Here is a 26654-nt window from a genome sequence, read left to right as displayed (position 1 = left end):
TGTTTCTGTAGTTATTTTCATGCAATATATCACTCTTGTGTGCAGTACTGTGAAAAGAGCTGCCTTCATAGCTGTGTGCATTCAGGTTGTGTGCATGTGTTTGTAACAGGGCACAAATGAGACCTGTGCAGTTTGTCGCATTGCTGTTACACCTGCTTTTGACATATAGCATTGTCTAGTAATGTTTTGAAAAAGGTGGTGATTTATTTTTACTCTGGTGGGCCCGCCCCCACCTGACCTGACCCTTCCACCACCCGCAGGTCCATCAATGCAGCCCTTGGCCACAAACCAGACTGTACTTTTGGCACCCCGAGAAAATCTTTGTAAGTACCCATGGGACAGTCCCTGCTCATCCAGGTACTGACCAGTGAACACAAAAGGGACCCCCTGCTGCCTCATTTAATTCACTACAATCAGCAAGGTTGCCACATTTCTCTCAGCCCAGGTCACTATCTTAGCAGAGGCCAGCTCTGACATTCATTGGGAGAGGCGATCCAGGGCTGAGCTAGGACTCTGATCTGGCCTTAAGAGCCGAAGCGAGCCAGCCAAAGAAATGTACTATCAAGCACACATGATTTGCTGGCGAGAGTACATTGATATAATAATATGAGATTAAATAGGTCTCTTTACAATTAGAAAAATCTTTTTTTTCTTTTTGTTTTAATGTAGTTTATTAGGGTATAATATAATGTTGAGAGAGCTTAACTAAAACTAATATTTTGGTAAACATGAACTTATAAAGATTCAGGAATTCTGACCCTGAATATGCCCATATTCCCATAAGTGGGCCAGAAAACAATTCCTTTTGCATTGTGCACTCTACAGATGGGAAGCAATGTCACAGCCTCCTATAGAATCCAGGAGTGGGGTTTCTGTATGGTGCACACTTGAAACTGAGCTGCTTGGAGCCACCACAGAATACGATAGTGAAGTAAGGGATTGGTCGATGATCGCACAGTTTGGTCAAGTGGGTGAACTGGGCTTCCCAGGTAAGGTGATGTGCAGTTCAGCTCCGTGATTATACCCCCTTCTTTGTCATCAGCCAATAATGCTTTGTGTTGATTTGTTAGCTGGGGACTAGGAGAACAGTGTGTACAGCAGGAAATGCACAGCTCACCTATGAAATAACTCTCACACTATTAAGAAATCTTTTCAGACAAAGGTTAGTCAAGGTTTTAAAGGTGTAAAGATCACAAAGAGAATGAAGCAAACAATATGTATTAAAATTGGTATATTGTAATATCTGTGGCCTTCAAAGACCTAACAAATAAAAATATGTCAGTAAAATCTCAGTAACCCAACGTAGGGAGTGAAATATACTAGAAAACTAAAAATGTTACAAAGATCTACTAATTCTGAATGTTCTGAGGATAGGCGAGGGGTTTTGGGCCACAGTAGTAGACAGTTGTTGTCTTTGGGTAGATATTAATTTCTTTTTTTCTAGTTTGTGGGGATAGCTACTTGTTTGATGTGTGTTTTCACTGATCAGAGGGGGCTGCTGTCATCTACCACAGACCAATGTTCGGTGGGAAGACGAGGTAGGGAGGTGCTTGGCGGGACAGAATTGGGTGGGAGGGGGCATAGATGAAGGTGGTTGGGGTTGGGGGAGGTCAGGGTGTAGTGAAAAAAACTCAGAGAGAAAATAAGGAAATTGATTTGAAAACAATTTAAATATGGAAGAGATGGGTAGTCATTGGAATTTTGTTTCGGAGTACTATGATGGCTAAGATAATCATATGCTCGGTAAATGTGGGAGGCTTGAACGATACTGCTAAGCAGTCAAGGGTCTCTAAGATATTAAGATCCCAAGCCCGGATATAATCTGCCAACAAGAAACCCACATACCTTGGGGTAAGAAGGAACTTATGCAGATAAAAGGGTATTCCCTAGCTATATGTTCATTGCAGACCTCGACAATAAGGGGGGTAGCTATACATTTTAAAGACAATACTGGTTTAGTGAAACAAACATTAGCGGAGAACGACCTTTACAACGCAGTTGTTACACCGCAGTATGTCTGTGACTCCATTTTAAATAAGGTGGTACAAAAAGGGGTGGTGATGGACCCCCTTTTGTACCACTTTGTTCGCCATAAGTTGGCAGGGTATGCTCAGACGTGAGTCCCTTGCTCACTTTGCCACTGGATTCAAGCAAGCCGGGCTGAAGACGGCTGAAATGCCAGAAACCGGTCCTTGGAAGCTTCCGTTCCAGGGAAGGCATGGCTTGGCAGTTCGGGCTGGACTGTTCCCATGAGGCACAGGGTCAGACTGATTTGCATATGGCCATGTCTGAACTGGGGTGGCAGAGTGGGCTAAAGAACGGTGATGGATTAAACCCAGATCTTTTGACTGGGTGTGAGTGTTTGATTGGTTCAGATGCTCCGTCCATCACCACCCCTTTTTAAATAAAGCAGTTTGATTTAAAAATGCAGCCCATTTATCTTAAAGGAAAACAGGATGCATTCAAAAATAAAAGTGGTCCGTGAGACCACTTCCTGCACTGAAAAAATGTTGGTGCCCCCATTCAAAGTGGGTAAGGTGTCCCCAGTGGCTTACCACCAATTTGAAATTGGTGGTAATCTGTGAATGTTTTGTGACCGCATTCCTGGGCGCAAAACATTCATACATACCAGTGCGACTCGCAATTTGGAAGGAGCGCCCTTTACTCGCCCCTTTCTAAAATCGTCTCGCTCACCCTACTTTGCAAGTTGGAAAACGGTTACCGACTCGCAAAATAGGGTTGATACATAGGAAAATGTATTTTGCTGATCGCGACCGGTAAAATGCGCCGTACATATGGCCCTTTGTTTCTTATTCCTGTTGCCTTAAATGTTACTCGATAATCTCTCAAAAAAACCTTTGGTAACGTTTTTTTTTACAGAGTTTTATATAGCGCAAACTTGACCCGAATCTGGTATCAGAGCGCTTTACATAGCACCAGTTGCATTACATGAGGACACATTCATTTTTGTTAGGCATGGGGAGATTAAGTGATTTGCCCAGAATCACAGGATGTTCAGCGTCATTGCCAAGACTCGAACCTAGTTCCCCAGATTTGAGGTCGGACGCCCTAGCCGTTAAGCCAACCAAAACGTTGGTTTCCTTGCTACTTTTTTCCCTCCTACTGAGGATGAAAGATCTAGGAATTTAAGCTATTTGGTCGGGTTGACGCCATTAATATGCTGGCTGCAGTTGGTGCTGTGTTATATCAGTGCGACACTGAAAACTTAAATGGTGACATTTGACTGTGACAGAAAGTGTGGAAAAGGGTTTCTAGAATCACAGCCTGAGTGGTTACCAGAGGCAGTTACCTTTTTCTGGTTAATTTTGTTGTTGATATCTGTGGTGACCCCCATGTCATTATTTCGATTCCTCATTGAGCCGTCTCAGCCTTTCATCTTTATTCGGGCGACAAGTTGAGTGCCCTAAATTAAGTAACACCTTTATTTTATTTATTTTTTAACCTATGCTTCAAAAGCGGAAGTAGGCCCAAAATAAACAGTTATTCTAACAATTACTTTCCCTTGACTTTTTTACAAGAAAAAGATTGAAAACATCAACATGACAATATGACACAAGAAAAAACTGTGTAGAATGGGGAGCATCTTATTTTTAGGCCTTTTCATGGTAAGATTTGCATTGATGGAGCATTTAATATTGCATTAAAAGAAAAGTAGCATTAATGGTCTCACACACATTCATTGGCTCATTATCTCACAGGGACAGCCTTGGACAAATCATTTACCATTTCCAAGTATCAAAATATTGCAATCTGTGTTAAAGGGAACATGTGGCCGTGATTGGCAGTGAACTGTTAACCGTTTCTATGTGAAGGCATCAGAGCCGCCTGCAGTGGTCTGCTGATCAAACCGACTATTTCTTGTCACAAGTTGTCATTTCTTTCTTTCCATTGTTTTTAAAGTCAGCAGCATGTCCTAATATCCTGCAGGGGGGGTTAAAAGTGTTCACCTTATATCTAAGACTGGGCAAAATGCCCTTCATTGCTTGTTTTTGCTTGATTATTAAACATTTTGGGAGAATTACTTGAAATTATGCATAAGTACACGAAATGCAAATGTGGCATCTAACGCTATATTTTACAGAAAGTTGAAGGACAAAGCTGAGTAACTGTATTTTACGTTGTTTTTGTAATTTTCAAGACTACTGAATTCATGGATGGATGTGAACTACAAATTAAGACTACTGAATGCATGGACAGTTACTCAGCTTTGGCATTCAACTTTCTATGAACCCTATTCTAAGTGGTAAAAGGTTTCACACTGAGCACCCTGATTCTACCCATCTACCAATGAAGGGCATCTTCGGGGACATTCACCCCTCTCTATCCCACATTTAATGCTCTATTTTAGCGTGAAATACTTTTTGGATGCAAGCGTGAGTTTCACCCAAAAAATAGCACCAAAATCTCAATTGCCCCAAACACTGCTGTTCTCATTCTGGTAATTAAGATTGTTCCAGCGATTTTGGCGTCAATGAGTCATATTTACAATGCGTAGTGGTGTCATTTTGGGAATGCAGCGTAACATCTGCAACAAGAAATTCCAAAATGTTATGTGAATTACTTCTGAGCAAGTGAAAGTTGCCACAGGCCTGCTTTGATCCCTCCCATAGACCCAGCCGTTTTAAACCTTTTGTGCGCCTCTGGACTCTTGCTGTTCTCAAACTTTGCAAATTTTGTGAAGTCAAGAATGAAGTGATGTGATGTAAGGTCCAGTTTTCTTAAACTGGTCAGAGTACTGCCCTTTAGCCTCTGTGTAGGCGCGCCTCAATATATGCTGATGAGGAATCTGGGAGGACATGGAGACTTTTGATCAAGATCACCCATATTTTGGTTTGATAGGGAGGCTAGAGTACTGTTTAGGTCTCTTTGTTCCATGCCCAATAACTCTACTTCATCTGTATTGTTATTGGAGTAGTACATAATCCAGTGGTATGATGTTGGGGGCATGTGAGTAGTAAGTTGAGAGTGTATGCAGAAAGGAGAATCTTGTAATGCTCACCGAGGCAGTGAGTCACTCTGATAAGCACCTTGCACAGTAAGGTAAATGAGTGCAATACTAATGCCATAGACACTAAGTGAGCGAGCCCAGTAACTAAATCCTATCCAGGAGGGTGTGAGAGCGGGAGGTGGTGTGTCTTTTCCACAAGATGTGAAATCACACTCAATTCTCCAAAGGGAGCAGGAGCCAAGTGTGCATAACAACCATACCACTTAAGGGGTCAGCACCCAGTGTGCATCTACTGCAGTAGCCTCCTCCTGTCTGCGTTCAGTTCCACGTCTTTAAATACTTACAATGACCCTATTTGAGAGTCCTCTCCTGATGTAACAATTCTCTGCAATCAGATTAGAAATATCCCATGTTGTTGAAAGGCGGTTCTCATGGAGCTATTTGAATGCCTCATGTATTGATCTGAACTAAGGGTGTCAGATTTGGAATACTTTAAGTCGTGAATGATTTTGTACTGGTGCAGCACCTCCACCTAAAGGAGTTCTTAAGGACCTTGTGTTGTTGTCGCATGTCAGGAAAAATAAAACTCCCCAGACCCTGTAGGGTTTAGTGGATATGGAGTCTGGAGAGGTAGGTTTTCAAACCTTTCTGAATATATAATGTTCTTTTATTTTATGGAGTTACAACAGAACCACATTCCGTGGTGTTGCCGCACAGGACTTAAAGAAAGCCCATCTCCACAGTTTGCAAAAATGTGACCATAACCGTGATAGGGGCTGGTCCCTAGCTCACTTGAGTACACATTTATACAATATAGTATAAAAGTCCACTGCCAACGGCTGCACCCGAGTTGTAGGCCGAAGCGACAGGCCATGCTCTATATTGAAGGTGTGGACTTTTAACAAGTGGTATAGCCTGTGGCAGAAGTACTATAAAGCGATAAGAGCATTTCAACCACTGAGGGTAGAATATTCTAAATTAAACAACTTGAACCAGAAAAACAAGCTCTGGGCCTATGGATAAGAATGTCTATACAAGCCATTGTTGTCCTTCTGCTACTCCCTTGTCTGGAATGGATCTCTGAACAATCCAATGTTCTAATAATTTTATGATCTTCTATTCAAAGAACCATTTTTTAAATTTAGATCTAACCCCGCTTGTGATAAATTATTTATTCTCTTTTAAAGTCACCAACAAAAAATGATTGAGAATATGTTAGTCTTGTGCATTTTCATGGGGCAGGTGTAGAGAAGCAGTAAATTTGTTTAGTACTTGCAAGCAGAAAACTCACCTGGATAACTGTAATCCTACAAAGCACATTCTGAGCACAGTTATATAGTGACAGGATTTCAGTGTTACCGTCAGCAGAAAATCTGGAACTGTCTTTGTAAATCTTAAATCATAAGATCATTGGTGATCTGAAATCCTTTTTTGGATCTCCCTTTCGGTCATGGGCCAGTTCTGGTCACTTGGACTAACAACTCATAGATTGTGTTGGTGGCCACAGGTGAGAGCAGTCAATGCAAAACGTGAATAAATGTACCAAGATTATTTTAAGAAAACTCAATCATCAGTCTAAAGCTTCTTGATTGTGCTCAAATCAAAACACCTGAAGAGTATTAAATATATTTTATGATATTAAGGTACATCATAATCCTTTTACATAACATATATAGAACATCTTCTTTCTTCATCTGAAGGAAAATAAATATGAGTCAATTTTACTGGAGTAACAACCGCCAAGCTTGAGATTTCTCTGATCCAACCTCTATATCTGCCAAGCTATCAAATGTATAACATTGATATTTTTTTTTAATAAAATGTTGAAGAATATTAATCTCCAGTCACAGTTGCAGAACAAACTGCCTAATGAATATTAATTATGCAGGTCAATATCTGCGACCCCACTGTGTTTGTTTACAAAAACACAGATGATGGCCTGCAAGGAACTAATAAGCAAAAAATGGGACAACCCAGTATCCCTAGGAACATGGGTTGGTGTTTGATTCATAAGAATAATGCTTCCCTCACTGGAAGTAAATAGCCTTCACTTCTTGAGCAATAATAATGTATGCAATTAAAGGGAAACAGAAAACAACGTTAGCCCTCCAATTGTTTAGTAAGTACCCTTGTATTTGGATGCACAAGCCTGTGCAAGATTCAGGTCTGTACATTCCATGTTGACCATGACAATATTTTACATACCAGTTTCGTACGGACAAGTTTTGACAAAATACTGTTGGTGCTCCTTGTGAATAGTGCTGTGTTTAGTGAATGGTGCAAGATAGTGATCAATAGTGCGCAGTGTTTAATAAAACACAGATATAGTTGACTTAAAAAGCTTAAGTTTTCATAACGGAGACCCAGGTCCCGAATGACCCAGTGGCTTCCGCTTGTGGCAAAAATTCATTAAAGTCAACACATGTACATCGACGTTTTGACCCCTAAGCATCAAATTCTGAGTCTTCAACAGGTCCCAATAGGTAGACAACTCACAGGTAAGGTAGTTAGTAGTAGAACCAATCAGGGATACAAAATCGTCGATGCGTCGTCCACCTGCAATCAACAAAAGATTGCTCACTCTTTGTATAGGAAGCACTGCAGCCGTCAGTCGCACTGTAGTGGAATGCGGTCACGTACCAAACAATTGGAGGTCTTAAAACTTTGTTTTTTGTTTCATTGAGCCCTTGTAGGAACAACAGACTTTAAAAGAATAGGTTTCCATTTGAAAATGCAAGCAAAAGGAATGTGTCCCTGTGTTTGCATTCCCAAATGGGAACCTCTTCTTTTAAAACAGCCCATGTTCCTTAAGGGAATCAGTGTCGCTTTAAAAAAAACATGTTTCTCATTTAACAATACATTGGAGGAGCAGGTGCTGATGCACCGGACCACTGACATCTCTTTCTGAGGTCCATCTACACAATGCCGAAATGGGAAGCTATCCTGCAGGGACAGCTTCCTATTCGAGAATGGTTTGCCAATCTCTGGAAGAGTCATTAGCTTTTCAATGGCGTGTAACTGCAGTTGCGTTGAACTAACCATTGATACATGGTATTACGATTCACAATTAGAAGCGGGTGCTCCCCTTGCACATTGTGATTTGGAATCATTCGCTAAACCCAATTTGTGATTTTTCAGAATGGTTTTACCAAATCACAAAGTGGATTTAGTACATCACAAATCGCCATTTTGTGAATCTCAAAGTTCATATCCACAAAATGGGTTTGCACATCTGGCCCTATGTTCCCACACTGCCATTTGAGGTCATTTGTGCCAGACATTTTTCTTGGTTTCATGATTATTGTTTTTCCTCCTTTAGGCGACATTAGACGTTTTTGGAAGTTACACTTTCTTGTGGAAGCAAGATATAAATGCAACATTTGTGGCTTTCCTGCATGGGCAATCCAACGTTAAAGGAGCCAGTGGGTTGTTGACACCCAAAGACTCTCCTGCACAAGCGACGGAAACCTCAATCGAGAGGTATGTATGTAAAGGAATAATGCTCATCTTTTGACAGTGAACTGCTCTACTGTGTAAAGGGCTGTGTGGAATTCTTGCAGATATTACTTTAGAAGCTCCCACATTTAGAGTAGGTGATACGACACAACCATATATACAACTACACTCTCTCTCTCTTACTTGCTCCCTCCCGGCCTCCTCCCCATGATTGAGGAGTGTGGGAAGGGGCCATGACTCATAAGGAGAGAAGCCTCTGGTGGGTCCTGATCCCCTTCTCTACTCTATATCGGTTATGCTGTGGTATTTTTTCATGTGCATTTATTTTTATAGACTGCAGTGTTAGGGGTTGCATTTATGCACAAAGGTCATGTCATGTCATGTCATGTCATGTCAAAGGTTCTTATATAGCGCCTTATCACTGCAAGGTCTCAAGGCGCTTGCTTTGGGAACCCGTCCTGGCTTTTCCCTGTGAGATAACCCCTACTGGGCATCCCCAAGGTGAAAGCCAGGCATCCCGCCACGGGGGGGGGGGGGCCGTAGTGGAGATTAAGCAAGCTATTGCCCAGAGTTGCAGAGTGTGAACCCGTGATTCGAGTAGGCACCGAAGCGAGAATTATCGAGTCCGTGGACATTTGGGCTCATTAGGTAAAATCCTATTGAAGATGCCTTGTGACTATTAGTAGAGTTATTTTCATGCATAAAGTAACTGTTACTTGCATTCTGTGAGGCAGTAAACTTTAGTTTCTCATGGCAGTTTCTCTCTATTGTGTAAATAAACTAGAATTTTACCTTTGCACTGTAGCAATACATTTGTAGATATGTGTTTATTAGTAGAGTTGCTTGAAATAACTTATTTTTTGGCCAGGTTTACTTTCACTACCATGGCATAAATATATATTTATGTGGAACTCAGGAATGCTGTAGTGGTGCAAAATTTCACAAATTCAAATAATGCTTTGCCATTCAACTTTTTAAAACAGTACATCTACACTCTGCCTATCTTAGAGAAGAGCTTTGTTCCAGAGGGCTTTTAGAGGGATGTCTTGAAACAATTTGACACACCTTTGAAAAATATATCTTTGGAATCAATCTATTGATCGAGATCCCCTAAGATTCACCACTAATTTCAATACAGTGTAATGTGTATTTTAAATCCCAAAAGAAAGATTTTGAGTGCTCTTCTTTATCATGGAATCTAAGGTAGGCAATAACTTAATGCATTAATGGCTTTCAAGGGCACCACCCCTCTCTGTGATTTGAAATAGTATTGGTGGGTCCAATGGAAAGGCTTTAATGCCTTTAGCCGTAACAGATGTGGGCAGAGCTGCTATTTTTCAGGCCTTCCTGCTGAATCCTCTTCACTTCTCGTATGATGGGAAAGCGGTAGGTTACGTTATGTAGTAGGCCAAGATCTCCGTTTGGAGACGCATGTAAATTCTGTGATTGAATACTTCATTAATGCACTGTATGCCATATACCCCCACACAAGACTATGGAGCCAGTGAGAAAGGGTTTGTTGTAGCTCTTGTGACTCTGTGAAAGGGCAGATAACTGTAGCTTTCATGATGATCCATAGTCATACAGGACCGGTCCTGTTCAACAACCCAGTGGTGCACCCAGATGCATCCACTCCTCACTATTCACTGTGAACCATGGTGTAAGTGAAGAGTCAGATGCATCTCTTGTGAGGACTGTCCATGCGCCCACCAGCCGCAGTGCACTGAAGGGCCATGCGATTAGTTCCAAGTCGGTTTAAATCAGCACTTGACTGCGTAACACCTCTACAAATATGGGCTCTTTCAGGCCCACCCTCCACATCTACCCCGATATTTCTAACCCCTGAAATGAGGTAATACCCACAAAGCTATCAACTATGTTTACACCAATCCAAAGTGCCACCTCCTTGCCCCCTTACCCTGGGATCACCCAGGTGGCCATCCAACCACGTACGTATGACAGTAAAAGGTCTGCAGAAGGGGCAAATGTTCCTTGGTTGACGGCTGTATTTGTATCACAAAATCCCTCCCACAATTCCTTCTACTGTGAAAATGCAGTTTATAATCATAAATTCTCTTGTATAAAAGACCCTTTCAGGCTAATCTAAGACCTACAGTAAAGGAGTCACTGAAACTTCTGTTCCACTTTTGCATTACTTGATACCTGGCCCATCCCACTGAGTAGGACACAGCCTCTGACAATGACTCAGAAATAGCCAGCAAGGTCAACTCTTTTAATTCCAGGCAAGGCCAGCACTTTTAATTCCATGCAAGGCCAGCACTTTTAATTCCATACAAGGTCAGCACTTTTAATTGCATACAAGGTCAGCACTTTTAATTGCATACAAGCTGGTCTGCCCCGCCTTTTATTCCAAGTCTCCTTTTTATAGCAGCTGAGCCCCGGCTGCAGATAAGTGTCAAGGCTGTAACATGACTTTAAAAAATGAATTATTGGAAAATGACACTTTGACAGTTTTCAGAATAATTGCTTCCTACACGAGAAACCTCCAGCTGCTTTGGTGAAAGTAACATGATGTGACTGAGAGAATAATACAGTATAGGCTTGAGGCCTGCGAGCTGCAAGTACAAGCTTCCCGGACTCAGTTTAGTTTAGCAGTAGATTGTTACCTGTGTAGATTTCATGTGCTCAGGCTGCTGAGATGGGGGAGACACCAGAAAAGCTCTTTCACGAGTAGCTACGTGTCTGATGCTACACAACACCGCTAATAAGTAGTAATCACTCTGACCAAAGTTACAAAAAAATCTAAGATCAATGTCAATTATCCGTTCATTTCACAATTTTTCCAGTTCGACAAAATGCATATATAGGCAAGAAAAAAAAGAAAATATAAAATGTGGTCTTTTTTTGCCAGACCGAGCTGAGTGGGTCTTTAGGGATTAGATGAGAAACTCGTTTCTGAATGGCCAAACAAGCAAAGAAGAGAGGAAAGGGATGAATGGGGTTGGAGTGTTTTAAAAGAAGTGGAAAGCCTCAACAAAGGGTGGGCAAGGGGATTCTATTGTTTTAGCACTTGGTGCTCCACCCCCCACGTAAATCTAGACATATTGCTTGTCTTTTCGCACAGGGGATGCAGGTAGTATACACATTAACCAACCTTTACTGCTAACATGTTCACTTGTAAAAGGGGTAGCAGTGTCAGATGTTTTTATTATGTTTTGGTTGGATCAAGAGCATGATAGACTCATTATGGTAGGTAATGGGAGGTTTACTAAAACATACATTCCACAGCTGTGTACATTTGTGTGACTGTTTCACACAGTGCGTAATTTATAATAAGTGCCAGGGTTCTCTTCAGGATGCCACTGCAGCTTGCACCACATTGTTCCTGTCTTGCTGCCAATGATAGTACGAACACAACTCCTAACCATCTTACTCCTACAAGTGTGACAATTCAAACTATTACAGGCCCTCAAAGCTATGCTTGGCTTGGGCGGCAGGTAACAGTTATTTTGAATATATATTGAAAAAAAATTAACTGTTGTGGTAATTGTGATATTCCAGGTATGCGGGTGCACTTGAGACCTAGGGTGACACCCACGGGCATTCCCTGGGACCTGCGGTCGGGGCTGCAACCGTCTTCTAGGGAATGGGAGGGGGTAGGCCTAACTACTAACGGCAGAGCAGCAATAAGGGACGTCTGCACAGATGCTCTGTTTGTGCTGTCAGCCACATGCGCTGACGTCACCCTTTATTAAATACTCCCCGGTCCGAGCCCAGCCCAGGGAGTTGAATGCGATACAAAGTATGGTAGTGGCCGGGTGGCTCACTACAGTAATCTCGAAATTAGCCAGACAGTGCCACCTTGTGGCAGGCTGTCATAAGCCCCGGTGTTGACAATTAAGTGCCGGTGCCGAGCACCGGAAACCACCGACTTAAATGAAGCACTGTTTTCACAAGCCAAAAAGGCCTAGATGATAGTAAAGTATGTTATGAAATGTTTGCAGGCTGAGTCAAGAGCCCCTATACAAACTATACATGTTTGATGCCTCAGTAGTTAGCAGAGCACATATCCCTCTAGAATGTTCTTCTACGACAATGGGCTAACAGAAAGATCATCTCTTAAGATATTACATGTCAAATTCATGAACCTGGTTTCTGGAAGGGCCTTCTTTTAAGTCGACCAAAGGGCCTGCTACCCAGCGATAGATGCCTCAGGGGGTGCAAAGCTGGTCCACAAGTGTATGTTCTAGGGCCTGGTGAAGCAGTGTGGCTGGAGCTGCCTGGAAACGTCACACTGCATGAAATACCAGTTGTCTTTAGTTGTGAGGCTGTCTGGTCTTTAGTGACACTCTTTCCTGTGCTAGAGGTGTGCTATGAAGTTATGGAGTGATGCCTCCACAGCCTCTGAGTGCTACATGTAGTGATTAAGAAGCATTCACTGCTTTCAGTGGACTGACATTATCCTCACACATCATGACTCGGGATTGGGGTTCATTCCCACCATCATGTGTATTCAACCTGAGGACACTATATCAGAGACAAATATATACACTATGTTTAATCTGAGCAATTCACTTTTGTTGAAATACTGCAATTTGGGAAAAATATATCACATGCATTTATCATATCCATGAAATTACTTATCTCTTCTTATGAAATGAATGTCTTTTTATATTGTGCGTCTGCTAAATGTTTCTTGCTTTGCACTCACCTCTCAGTCATTGGTATTTCAGCTCCCAGAGCCCACAGAGCAGCCATCTGAGGTCTCACAGCAAGCTACTGGTCGAGGCTGAGAGGGCTTTTATCCAGGCGAAGGATGCTGGCGGGGAAGCTTTGGACGGGCCCTTGCTCGAGGACTTTGATGTGGAGATATCAGCATACAGGGTATTGGTTGCTGTTAAGCATCTTTTCTTTTTGAATATTTTTTTACATCACTGACATGTTTACCATTAGAATTCTTAGAGCTTTCGTCCCATGATACATGTTGAGAAGTAAAAAGTATATAGGACTAACTATAGAGAAGAGTGGTTTTGAAGTTGACACAGTCCAACCAATTTGAAGAGCTGCGCATAGGCTCTCATTTTTTTTAAGCTTACAAGAGGGAGGCACCAATAAAGATTTTTGTTTACTGTTGATACCATATACATATGTTTGGACATTTATTCCATGTCTTCCATAAACATGCAGATGACACCCAACTGTACGTCAAAAGCGCAACCTATTACAGACATGGACATTCTCATGTCCTGCTTCACTAAAATCCAAAGGTGGATGTCAGCTAACTTTTTTGCACGAAAGCCAAATAAGACTGAAATTCTACTCTTCTCGCTCTCCCTTGGTAGTCTGGCCTGCAACAACTCCCATCCCAACCCTCTATCCTCTACTTGTTTCACCATTGAAACTCCACTGTGACGATCTGTGATTCCCTTTATTATTACCAGTACTGACTGTTACATCTTCCTTGTTAAAGCATCTCCGTTACTCTTTGCCAATAATTCGCTGGTCTGTAGGTTGCGCAGTAGGGTCCAGTGGATAAGACCTTGTACTGAATTCCTGACTCTTGCTGAAGGTTGCGCGATAAGCAGTCAGATGGGTGTGAAATTGTACTTACCTCCTGAGTCTTCCTGAAGGTTGCATGGTAAGAAGCCCAGTGGCCAAGACTTTGCACTTACCTCCTGAGTCGTCCAAAAGGTTGTGCAGTAAGGGGGCTGGAGGGTGAGACCTTGTACTTACTGCCTAACTCTTCCTAAAGGTTCTGCGGTAAGGGGCCTAATGGATGAGACCTACTTACTGCCTGAATTATTCTGAAGGTTGCACAGTAAGCGGCCTGGTGGGTGAGAACTTGTACTTACCTCCTGACTTCTACTGAAGGTTGCATAGATGGAGCCCAATAGGTGAGACCTTGTACTTACCGCCTGAATTTTCCTGAAGTTTGTGCAGCACGTACCCACTGATTCTCCTTGAGGGTTGAGATTGGGAAAGTGCCAGGATGTAACCGTATTTCTGCTTCACGAAAGACCTGGCAACTCACACTGTGCCATTGTGTGTCACACAATATCGGCTCACTTCACATGGTCACCTAGTGAGGAACCGATATCACACGGTGGCAGGAAAGGTACGCTGAAAACCACAGTAAAAAGTGAATTTCCTGCTCGTCTCTCACCGCTTTAAACAGACAATGTCCATTAAGTGATGTGGTTGACACCGTCAACCACATCATCCTGGAAAAACGGCTGGAAGACCTTGGTATTTCTGGGACTGCCCTTTCTTGGCTCAAATCCTATCTCCATAACCTCTCTTTTCAGGTAGCAGAAGGCGACTTTATCTCTACAGAGACCCCGATACGTTGCGGAGTGCCACAGGGCTCATCATTGAGCCCAACGCTCTTCAACGTGTATATGTCGCCTCTTGAAAAAATTGTTATCCCGTATGGTATCAAACTTCTGACCTACGCGGATGACACTCAGTTAGTTGTCTCCCTCAGTCGGCAAGGCAATCCTGCTATCGATTTACACTCATGCCTGAAAGACATCGTGAGCTGGATGAACTCCTCTCATCTAAAACTCAATGGGGAAAAACGGAGATAATGGTGATGGGCAACCAGTCCCATTTTCATCCGGAGTCTCTTTGGCCCCCGTGTATGGGCCCTCCTCCAATCCCCAAAACGGACATCAAAAGTTTGGGGATCTGGTTAGACAATAAACTCACTCTAAATACCCAGGCAAAGAAAACGGTGGGAATCTGCTTTGGCCTACTACGTACTACTCAGAAGATTCTCCCTCTGCTTCCTTTCCAGTCAAGAAAACTCCTCTTACAAGCCCTAATCCTTTCTAGACTGGATTATGGAAATGCCCTATATGTTGGTGCACCAAAGAAAGTCACAGCCAGGCTGCAGGTTGTGCAAAATGCCGCCGCTCGGATCCTTACGGGCACCAAAAATAGTTGCTCAGCTAGACCTGCGATTAGAGCACTTCATTGATTGCCCGTGGAGCAAAGGGTACAATTTAAAACTCTGTGCCTAACTCACAAAATCCTCCATGGAAAAGCCCCACCTATCCTTAAGGACCTGGTTGTTCCCTACACCACGACTAGAACACTCCGATCCTCTCACACACACCTTGCCCAAATTCCCAGGATCAAGAAAACACGTTCTGGAGGTCGGCGGTTTTCCCTACATGCATCCAAGATGTGGAATGCTCTTCCATTGGACCTTCGTGCCCAACCCAACCTGCTGCCCTTTCGTAAGTCTTTGAAGACCTGGCTGTTCCCTTAATCTTCTTTGCTCCCGCAGACCCTTTCAGATTTTCTGTCAGCGCTGGGACGCTTACGGGCAGCCATGCGCTCTAGAAATCCACTAAATAAATAAAATAAAAATACCACAGGACAGTGGCACCAGCCTCAGCTAGTTTTCTTTAGGCAGAGGGGTTTAGATGGGGCAAAATTGAATCTCAGGTACTTAACGACATGACGCAGAACCCCATCCAAGCCCGACCCCTCCAATGCCTCAGCCCCTCCTTACAGATGGAATGTTTTTTGTTGTTGTTGTTGTTGGCAGGTCTGTGATACTGCTGCTAACACCACCCTAGTCACCACCCTATTTAAAGCACAGTGCAGGTATGGGAATACAGCAAAAGGTTAATAAATGCAGCCCATGTGATTTGATCCTGTAGCTCAGAGCCCAGAAACGGCAAAACCGTGCTCAAAAGCTAATACATTGAAATATTGGTGAAGATGCCTGCATGGAACCTGCCTTTCAGCCGTATAAGTCGTTGCGCTTTTCCCTGGGAGGCTGGAAGGGTGGGGTCCGGTTTTGTTACTGGGTAACAGTTTTGCAGTGGTGCTGTAATATAGGCCCTCAGAAACAAAAGCAGAGAGGATGTGAGAGTGCCTGAGTGGGTCTGTGAGTGTTGTACCTGCCCATCCCCCCTCCCCCTCCCAGGGGCTGGTCTGACAAAATTGCCAGGGCTGCTTTGGGTTCCCAGTCCGGCACTGCTACCAGCAGAAATTGGTATTTTGGTAGACTAGGGCCAAATGTCAAAACAAAATTTCCCCTTTGGGCAATTATATCACAAAGTGCACAATCACAAACACTACATTAACTTCAAAGAGGAGCAAAGAGGGAATTGTAAAAATTATAATGACTTCATAAAAAGTATGCGAATTTATTCAGATATACATTTAAAACACATTACATAATACATTTTGATAAAACTCATAATCATACAATAATACACAATAATATACATCAGTGGGAAACAAAAAGAAAGGAAGATATAGTTCCTATTCGACTGAGGTAGATACAATAGTCCAACAACGCAATCTCGCTGTATCACATGTAATACTATCTTGGTTAGAGTTGTCGCTTCACAGACTTAGCGTATAGCTACTCAGAAATTGCAAGTCGACATGGCAGTTACAAACTTCGCGCAGACTCTGCAATGGCGGGTCTGAGTTACCTTTTCAGGGCTACTCACGTGGGTGGCACAAACTGTGCTGCAGACCCACTGGTAGCATTTGATTCACAGGACCTGGTACACTCAGTGCACTTTACTAGGGACTAACAAGTAAATCAAATATCTAATCATGGAAACGCCTTTCCATAACACACTTTCCCACAGGAGCACTTGCACGTTACCACTGATCAGCAGTGAGAAAAGTGTGCTGAAACACTACGCCTGCAAAAACAGACTCAAAACTGGGAGGTCAGAAAGCAAAAACTCAGGGGAAACACGCCAAAAGATGCCAAGTCTAACACAATAATTTAATTGCGCTGAGATGATGGTATTTATTGTCTCATTCAACGACATAGTGGAGAATTGAGGGCGAGAGGAGAGGGAGAAATTACAGTTCTTTACAACATGCCAGAATGGTGTGATGTCCCGCCAAGTGGACACACTCCAGCATACTTCCGAGTGACAGAACACAGGCCCTGAATAAACCGGGTGAGCCTGCTGCATACGCATTTCTTTCAACTGGATAGCTCTTGATTCTGTAAGAAAGTTCCTTGTGTTCTGAGTCACAAAACATTTTGTGTTCTTAAGCTTTTCTTAGATGCTCAGGTTTTGTCATCAGGGATTCCCTGATCAGTGGGTATTTATGCTGGCAGAAAATGGGTGTTACCAGGGGGAGGGGTTAGGTAAGGTGGTAGACATTAGAATAATTTGAGGTGCACAAAGTGTTATTTTGTGTGTTTACCAACATTTCTATTAGACCATTTTTTTATTACATGAGTCCTAAAAAAAGTAAGTATACCTTATAATTCATGCCATATTTTCACGAAGTACAGAAGCCTTTTCCTAAGACAAAGAACTGTTTCTCTATGTAGAGACATTTGGAAAACAAAGAAGCATGTTCCGTTTTTGCTCCTGAATACTGTGGACAGTTTAGAGGACCATATATTGCTGTGTTGGGGGTATTCCTGGAATTATGTGACTTGCATACATTTCTCATCAGACTCCTGGGCATGTTTGTGAGACCAGTCCAAGATGGCAATTGAAATCACAATGCAAGATTCTATATTTTTATAAGCCTGTAAGATGGAATGCAATCACTTCGGTTTTAAAACAGAAGTGTGGTAATCCACGCAATATGGGATAACAAAATAGTTTTAATATACAAAGCAGATTAATTTTACACATATCTGATGCATTTATTATTTATTGATTTCTCTTTAGCTTTCATTGTTCTCTAGTTTCTTAATCATGTTGTACATTTTGAGAAACAATTAGGAGTAGCACCGCCTACAGCTACAGCTTGCAGGCTACTTTAATTGTGGGGCTGTGGGCCTTACACACCGATCAGGAATGCACTGTCTCACCAACCACGTGTTTACAATCAAAGTAAATAAACAATTCAGTGTGACACCGAGCCTTTAGGGCCCTTTCTTTCACTTGAATTTTTTTTTATGAATTCCACACTTAAAATTCTCCATAACAGTATTAATATGTGATACATAATCTCTATTAAGAAAAAAAGGAATTGGCGTGTGAAAGGACCAACATGAAGCACAGTTATCTTTATTACTTTCAGTGCTACAGTTATGGTGTTTAAGACTTATATAATATACTTGCACCAGAAAGCTGAAAGAGTTAATGGATATACCGTCAACTATCATTGGTTAACTCCAGAGGGACAGGACCTGCTCTCTCTAATTCTTTGAATTGCTGTGCACTTGAGTCCGAATGTCTGACAAAATATCGAGATTCACAATATCGACGTACAAAAATATCGGAGCAAAAATATCGAGGACAATAATATCGGGATCCTATCTTCATAAAGGTAAGTACAAAAATATCGAAATTAAAAAAATCGTTTTTTTAAATGTATTAATAATAATGTAAAAATAATGTTAAAATACATATAATTTAACAAATATTAATAAAAACATTAAAACATAATTAAATAATTAAAAGTAATACATATACATTTAAAATAAATTAAAAATGTAATAATTTAATGTAATTTTATTTCTTTTAATTTCATTTAATTGATTTAAATTAAATTTAAATTTATTTTATTTTTACCCTTTACGCCTGTACCCCAAAAACCCAAAACTGACCCTGAACCCTAAAAATACCCCTGTACCCCAAAAACCCAAAACTGTCCCTGAACCCTAAAAATACCCCTTTACCCAAAAACTGAAAACTGACCCTGAACCCTATAAATACCCCTTTACCCAAGAACTGAAAACTGACCCTGAACCCTAAAAATACCCCTTTATCCAAAAACAGAAAACTGACCCTGAACCCTAAAAATACCCCTTTACCCAAAAACTGAAAACTGACCCTGAACCCTAAAAATACCCCTTTACCCAAAAACTGAAAACTGACCCTGAACCCTAAAAATACCCCTTTACCCAAAAACTGAAAACTGACCCTGAACCCCAAAAATATCCCTTTACCCAAGAACTGAAAACTGACCCTGAACCCTAAAAATACCCCTTTACCCAAAAACTGAAAACTGACCCTGAACCCTAAAAATACCCCTTTACCGAAGAACTGAAAACTGACCCTGAACCCTAAAAATACCCCTTTACCCAAAAACTGAAAACTGACCCTGAACCCCAAAAATATCCCTTTACCCAAGAACTGAAAACTGACCCTGAACCCTAAAAATACCCCTTTACCCAAAAACTGAAAACTGACCCTGAACCCTAAAAATACCCCTTTACCGAAGAACTGAAAACTGACCCTGAACGCTAAAAATACTCCTTTACCCAAAATTAATTAACATTATTTAATTACCAATTAATTATTAAGTAACAATAACAATAAAGTAAATATATTAGCACATTAGCTATAATTAATTTAATTTACTAATTAATATTAATTTTTCCCAAATAATTAATTAACAATAAAAATAATTATATATATTAAAAAATTAATCTAATTAATGTAATTAACTAATTAATAATAATTAATTCCCAATTAATTATTAATTAAAAATATGTACAAAATTATATTAATTAATTAACTAATTAATATTAATTAATTACCAATTAATTATTAAATAAAAATATGTACAAATTTATGTTAATTAATTAACTAATTAATATTAATTAATTACCAATTAATTATTAATGAAAAATATGTACAAAATTATATTAATTAATTAACTAATTAATAATAATTAATTACCAATTAATTATTAATTAAAAATATGTACAAACATATATTAATTAATTAATTATTATTACATTAAATTACTTCCCACCCTATTCCCCTATAAACCCACAACCCGCTCTAATACTAAAACGCAAAATGTTAACAAAATGACTAATTTTCAAACATACATTTCTAAACATATTTAGCAAACATATAAACAACAAAATAAAATACATAACACTAAACAACAACATTTCGATATTACTAACATACATACCTTAATCTCGATATTCTGTCTGTCGATATTATGGCACATCGATATACTGTACCATCGATATTAAAACATCGATATTATTGCATATCGATATTTTATTTTCGATATTTTGTCTGTGTACCCTTGAGTCCACCAAGAAGCACTTGTAACCAAACTCTGCTGTGGCGTTGACCCTGATGGCTGTCACATCAGTTGCATCAAGCCCTCCAGAGAGAGGCTGGTGGACTCAAAAGGAAGGGGCTGTCCATCGCAGAAGGATGAGTGCTGCTCCCCTGCACCGCCTCGTTCACACTGTCTTCTCCCGCCACTTGACTCAGCAGAGGAGCAGCCGGGTGCTGGCGGCTGAGGGTCCGGTTCATCAAGATACTGACTGCACTTAGATCCCGCAGGATGGAGTGGATCTGCCTTTTCGGTAGTAAACAGGAAGTGATGATACTGAAAATAGACTTCCAATAATGCATAGAACAAGCTCAAAATCTCTTGTTTTATATTCTGACCAAAGGTTTATTAGTCACTTGTGTCTGCCAGACTGCATCTTAATGTCTGCCTAAAGACCACATGTTCTAATCTATGGACTGGAACAATCCGTGAGATTACTTCAGAATGAATATATGACTGAGGCAATTTTGCTAGAACAATGCATTTTCAGCAGTTATAGGTTTAATGCTGAGATGGCGAAGGGGAGCGGTGAGGGGTATGGGTAATACCCATGCAAAATGGATGCAATACCCACAAACGTAGGGCAAATCACTAACTTTTGCATGGTCATTCAAACTCTGAAAACACTCCTATGTCCACTTCAAAGAAAGGCTGGAGAAAATGTGTTTACAAGGTGGGAATTGGAAGGGAACATTCCCAAAATCCATGCACATGCTAGGTGCATCATCTCGGGTCCCCGGGCTACCACCAAAGAAGTCGCTCCTCTCATCGCTCCCTTGTCGTCCATGATCCTACATCAATCCACCTCTGTATGCTTATGTAAACTGCTCCATGCCTGGTAGATTCCTAATGTTTACATACATGTTTCTTAATCAGCCTTTACATTAGTGAAACAAATGTTATTTCTCAATAGGCCGAGACAAGAGAATGGGTAAAATCCTGTGCTACATCAGGACCTGTGCTTTGCATGCTATTTCATGGTTTGTTTCATAAAGAAATTGTTGTCAGTTTCAATTACTATTGATAACTGTTTCATTTACTCAGGTGGCACGAGACAGCTTACGGAATCTTCCTGATAATCAGAACCTCGGGTGGATTCAGGTAGACTTTACGCCTATCAAGCAGGTTCTCAGCGCGTACGCATTCAAATGGATGTGGACCTTCACGAAATACCTCATAGACCAGGTAAGTCCATGTGGTCCTCGATTGTAGTGGTAACTGCAACACCTGAGATGTAAGAAAGGTCAGTCTGTTACTGCACCTGCTAAACCAACATCTCTCTTATCTTCAAACTCAATAAAAGCAGTTTCATTGAGTTGGACACCAGTTATTAGCCTCAATAATTGTACTGCTAAAGTTACATTGATATGAATGATATTATCAAAGATGTCATGAGAGTAATTACCAGTGTATGACGGGGGCGCAAGTTAGAGTTACCTTAAGGCACGAGTTGAGGGGTGTCCCAAAATGCATTTTACCTATGCAGTTTCCCATAGGAAAACTGCACAGCGATACCACAAATGCGGCTGAACGAATATTGCTCGAAATTCTGCAGAAAGCCAGATTGTGGCTCAGAAAGCACACGTTTTGTGATTTCCTGTAAATGCATTCAGCAGTTTTTGAGAAATTAAGGTTAAACATGTATGTCTCTGTAGGAAGGCAGATCCCACGCAGATCGGACAGATCACATGATGATATCTGATTGGCTGCCACAACCTCAAGAACGATGTTGTGGCAGTCATTATATGATTAAGGGACTCAGTCCTCTGTCCTAAATAAAACGTTAGCAAAAAAATATATAAGGCAACGTAGGGATAGCCTGACCCCATTGGAAAGAAGGGGTGGGGGTCACCGGAGCTGCCCTGGGGCTCAAACAAATAGTTTACACTGAATTTACAAAGGATCCGTGACTCTGTGGGAAAATAAAAACAGAATGGCCCACCCTTTTTTTAAAACAACGCCCCCACTGCAGAGTGAGCTAGGGCCCTGGAGGTGGGCATTAATATTAATTTTGCGAAGGCGGCATGCGGCCCGAGCCATTGTAAGTCTCTACGGACCTCATCTACCGGGCCAATATTTTTTTATGGGGTCGGGGGTGTGCAGCACCCACTGAGCCTATAAAAGGCCCCAGGAACCCCATCTCTGGGGCCAACTACATACGTAGGAGAGGAAGCATGCAGCACCCTCCCAGAGCCTTTAAAAAGCCCTGGGTACTCCATTCCCTGTGGCTGACTATGTTATTTTGGGGAAGGGGGCTACTTCTGTTGTGTATTAAAACGAAAAGGATCAAATTCAGAAGGTAATATTTGGTTGGTGTGTCTGACCCATGCTCAATCACAGTCTGCATCACATAGTGCCTAGGATCTGGTCTACCATGACCATTAACTCTCATTGGCACTTTATGCTTCTTAGTGCTATTCTTACTGAAAACTCAAAAAGTTGATATCACCGGTACCCATACTGGATTTTTGTCATTTTGGTGTCATTTGGTTTATTAAATGTTACTCAACTTCTTCTAAATTAGTTTGGGATTTTTATTGTTTGGCATTTTTACTTTACTACTGTTTTAGTACTGCATAAATACTTTACACATTGCCCAAAGTTAAACCTGTCTGCTATGTGCCATAGTTACCAGGTTAATTTAGTGACTTTGACGGTTCACCCTATCAAGGGTTGTGATCATTACTTAATATAGGTAGTCACTCACCCAAAATAATAATCCAATTTCTTACATGAACCATGTCTCGTTTAACCATCATGCACTATTTATGACCTCACATATTACATCACTCATGACATCTTAAATGACATCATTGATGACATCACTCAATATATTTATTAAATAACCATGTTGATGAAATTACCGATAAGATCAACCAATGATTCTGACAGTGTGCTAAATGCTTTGTGAACGAGGAGTAATACAACAACCTTCATCAATAGCTGGACTTTCAAAAGATGCAAAAGAAATTGGGTATTTCAGAAGTGAAGCACTTTTGATGGATGTCACTGACTTCCATTCACCCAACAAATGGGTGGAGTGAGTGTAGGGCAGTTGTGGAGAGCTGGCCACTGAACATCATTCAGAAATAGACCCTTTGGTCAATCTTTACTGTGAAGAGCTGAAGGCTGAGAAAGTAGGGTGTTAGGTGATCATAGAGGCTGGGTGCAGGGCCTGGGTACTGGTAAAGCCTTACAGCCTGTCTGCCACAGGGTAAGCTCACTGCCTAACCTCTATTGTATGTTCAAAGCAGGGATTGGTGCGGCACTAGGCTCTGCAGGCAACCTCCACTGTGTAAGTAAAGTCTGTTTGTGGTAGGGGTTGGCTGCTGGTGGAGGGATGGGTACTGAGCCTGGCTGAAGGCTAATCCCTGTGTCAAGTTTGTCCTATGTATGGCAAAAGATTGTATACACTAGGTTTGATGCTTGTGATGGGTTGGGTGCAGAGCCTTGTCGGAGCCAAGTCAAGTAGTCCACTATGTTCAAGTCCTGATGCTAATGGGATGAAGTGTTTGGCTGGAGGCTACGACTGCAACGTAGCACCCCATTCCCCGGGGCCTGGCTTGTTTATGAGGGTTAGGGGAGCACACTGATCCCCTTTCTGGCCCACTATCAGCTCCGTAGACCTTACCCCCCATCCATTGGGTCCCAGTGTCTTGTTTAGGAGAGGTGCATGTGGCCCCACTCCCTCGGCTGATTTTGGTTCTGAGGTCTCCATCCCCTGGGTCCTGATGTGTTTTTCAGAGGGAAGAGGGCACACAGACCCCTTCAACTGTCCATTTTGGCCTCAGGGATCCCATTCTCCGGAGCCCGGTGTATTTTTTTAGAGGAGAGGTCACACTGCACCGCTCCCCGAGCCTCTGAAGACCCTGGGGAAACCATATTTTTTGGCCACGAAACTAAGTGAGTCAATCAATCATTCAGTGGATTTTCAGAGTGCGACTAACCACCCAGGAGGGTATCCAGGTGTTGCGGGCTGTGCTGGTTCACGATGGAAGCAGTTGAACAGTCAGGTCTTGAGTGCCTTTTGGAGTTCTAGGAGAGAATTCAAGGTCCAGAGTTGCAAGATAAGGTTGTTCCAGGTTTTCGCCACGAGGTAGGAGAAGGCTTGTTCTCAGCTGTAGCATTGACCTATGCAGGGCGTGTGGGCAAATGAAAGGGATGCAGAGCGCAGTAGTCTGGATGATTGGTGGAAGTTCATATGGTTGTTGATGTAGGCTGTACCTTGGTTGTGCAGGGGCTTTGTAGGTGTGGGTCAGCAGCTTGAATTGGCATTTTTCAGTATGTGTTTGCCTGGAGAGTCTGGCAGCAGAGTTCTGTATGGTCTGGAGTCTCTGCATAATGTATGGGATTATTCCAGCATAGAGTGCATTGCCATAGTCCAATCGGCTGGTTACTGGGGCTTGAGGGACAGTCCATCTGGTGGTGATGGAGAGCCATTTGAAGATTCTACATAGCATGCAAAGAGGGGGAAAGCAGGCGAAGGAGAATGCGTTGATCTGGGATTTTATGGATAGTTTGCTGTTTCCAGGATTATGCCCCGGTTTCCAGCGTGATCGGTCGGTTTGGGTGAGGGTGCAAGTTCCGAGGGCCACCAGGAGTGGTGATGTTGCTAAAGATCAGCACTTCTATTTCATCTGTTTTGAGCTTCGACAGTTGTCATGCACCTGTGGAAGTTGGTTCTAGTGGCTGCGGGGTCTTCTGAGAGTGAGAGGACGAGCTGGATGTCGCCTGCATAGGAGATGATGTTTAGTTCATGGGCTCTGATGATGTTGGCCAGGGCAGTCATGTAAATGTTGAACAGTGTGAGGCTGAGGGATGATCCTTGAGGGATGCTGCAGATTATGTCCTTGGGCTTGAAGGTGAATGACTGTAGGCGGACTCTCTCCTTTCTTACAGTCAGTGTCTCACACAGTTCTTGGGATGATGTGATGTTGTTTTCCATGGATGTGGAGTTGGAGAACTCTATGACAATGTTGAAGAGCTCATTACTGTAGTTGGAGGTGGCTCAAGGCAGTCGGCGTGGGCCTTCTTTTTTGTTTCTCTGACTAGCTGGTGGTAGTGGTTGAGGGCTGTTTAGAAGGTGGTTCAGTCTGTGGTGACCTTGCTTGTGGGCTATTTCCTTTCAAGTCTCTTGCAGTCGTGTTTTGTTGCTCTTTGTTCTTTGGTGTACCAATTAGCCTGTTTAGTGAATCTCTTGAGCTGCTGGGCTTGATGGGTGGTGACGTTGTCGGTGCAGTTTCTAATCCAGGAGGAGAAATTTCTGACATCCTGGTCCAGGTTGGATGTGGTGTCCCGCTGGATGTGTTGACGGCATCTGCCCATTGGCTTTCTGCACCAGCAGCAGTAGCAGGCTGATTTTATAGAAGTGGTCGATGGCGTGGTCCATCCAGGTGAGTTCAATGACTGTACTTGACTGATGCTGGATGTGAAGATAGGGTCTAGCGTGTGACCCACGTTGTGCTTGGGGTTGGTGATGAGTTGGGTGAGTCTGATGATGTTCATGCTCTTGAGTAGTTTAGCTTTGTTGTCATCGTTGAGGCATCAAGGTGAAAGTTCAGCTCTCCAAGGAAGATGTTGTCTCTGGAGTCTAGGATGATCGGGCGATGACATCGGTATTGACGTTGCAGAAGTTGGAGCGTGGTCCGTAGGTGAGGGTGCACCTGATGGTGGATTTTCCGTCCGTTTGGAGTTTGAAATTGAGATGCTCCATGGATGGGGTGGGGTCATCTGTGGTGGTGGTACAGTAGATGTGTTCTTTGTGAATGATGGCAATTTCTACTCTGTGTTTGTTGATGCAGTCCCGGTGTGCGTTTTTGTATCTGTTGGGAGTTCCTGAGGCAATGTCGGGAGCAGACTTGGGGTTGAGCCACATCTTGGTGAGGAAGATGACATCGAGGTGAGGGTGGTTATAAGGTTCCAAGTTTATATGGTGTGTTTGCAAAGTGGGGGGGTGTTGAGGAGGATGCAGGTGAGTATTTCCATTGCAGGTGCCCTGGTCGATGGGCGTGTTGGTTGGTTGTGGTGTCAGTGGGTGCCCCAATGTTTCAAGAAAAAGGTCCTACCGTGGATCATTGGTAGTTGCGCCAGCAGTTCCTGTTGCAGGGCCTGAGGTTCAGGGCATGGATTTCTGCAACGGTGTAGATGCAGACCAGAGTTCCTGGAGCAGGCGAGGTGTGGATGGCGCATTGTTTATCGCAGCCTCACTGCGTCCTCGTAGGAACCTGGCTTT

The 26654-nt window shown here is 42.3% G+C and overlaps 1 protein-coding gene across 1 annotated transcript in view; it reads left to right on the top strand.

Moving 5' to 3' along the window:
• LOC144822741 (uncharacterized) overlaps nucleotides 1–26654 on the top strand; it is a 2085503-nt gene that overhangs the window by 299267 nt on the left and 1759582 nt on the right. The window contains exons 22-24 of the mRNA XM_078680596.1: nucleotides 8289–8449; nucleotides 13120–13270; nucleotides 21467–21607. Of these exons, the coding sequence (XP_078536722.1) occupies nucleotides 8289–8449; nucleotides 13120–13270; nucleotides 21467–21607 (453 nt within the window). The remainder of the gene's footprint in view (nucleotides 1–8288; nucleotides 8450–13119; nucleotides 13271–21466; nucleotides 21608–26654) is intronic.

Source organism: Lissotriton helveticus, chromosome 3_1 (genome assembly GCF_964261635.1).
Source record: "Lissotriton helveticus chromosome 3_1, aLisHel1.1, whole genome shotgun sequence".
Classification (NCBI taxonomy): Eukaryota; Metazoa; Chordata; class Amphibia; order Caudata; family Salamandridae; genus Lissotriton; species Lissotriton helveticus.
The sequence above is the reverse complement of the archived record's forward strand: the minus strand, read 5'-3'. Positions and strand labels throughout refer to the sequence as shown.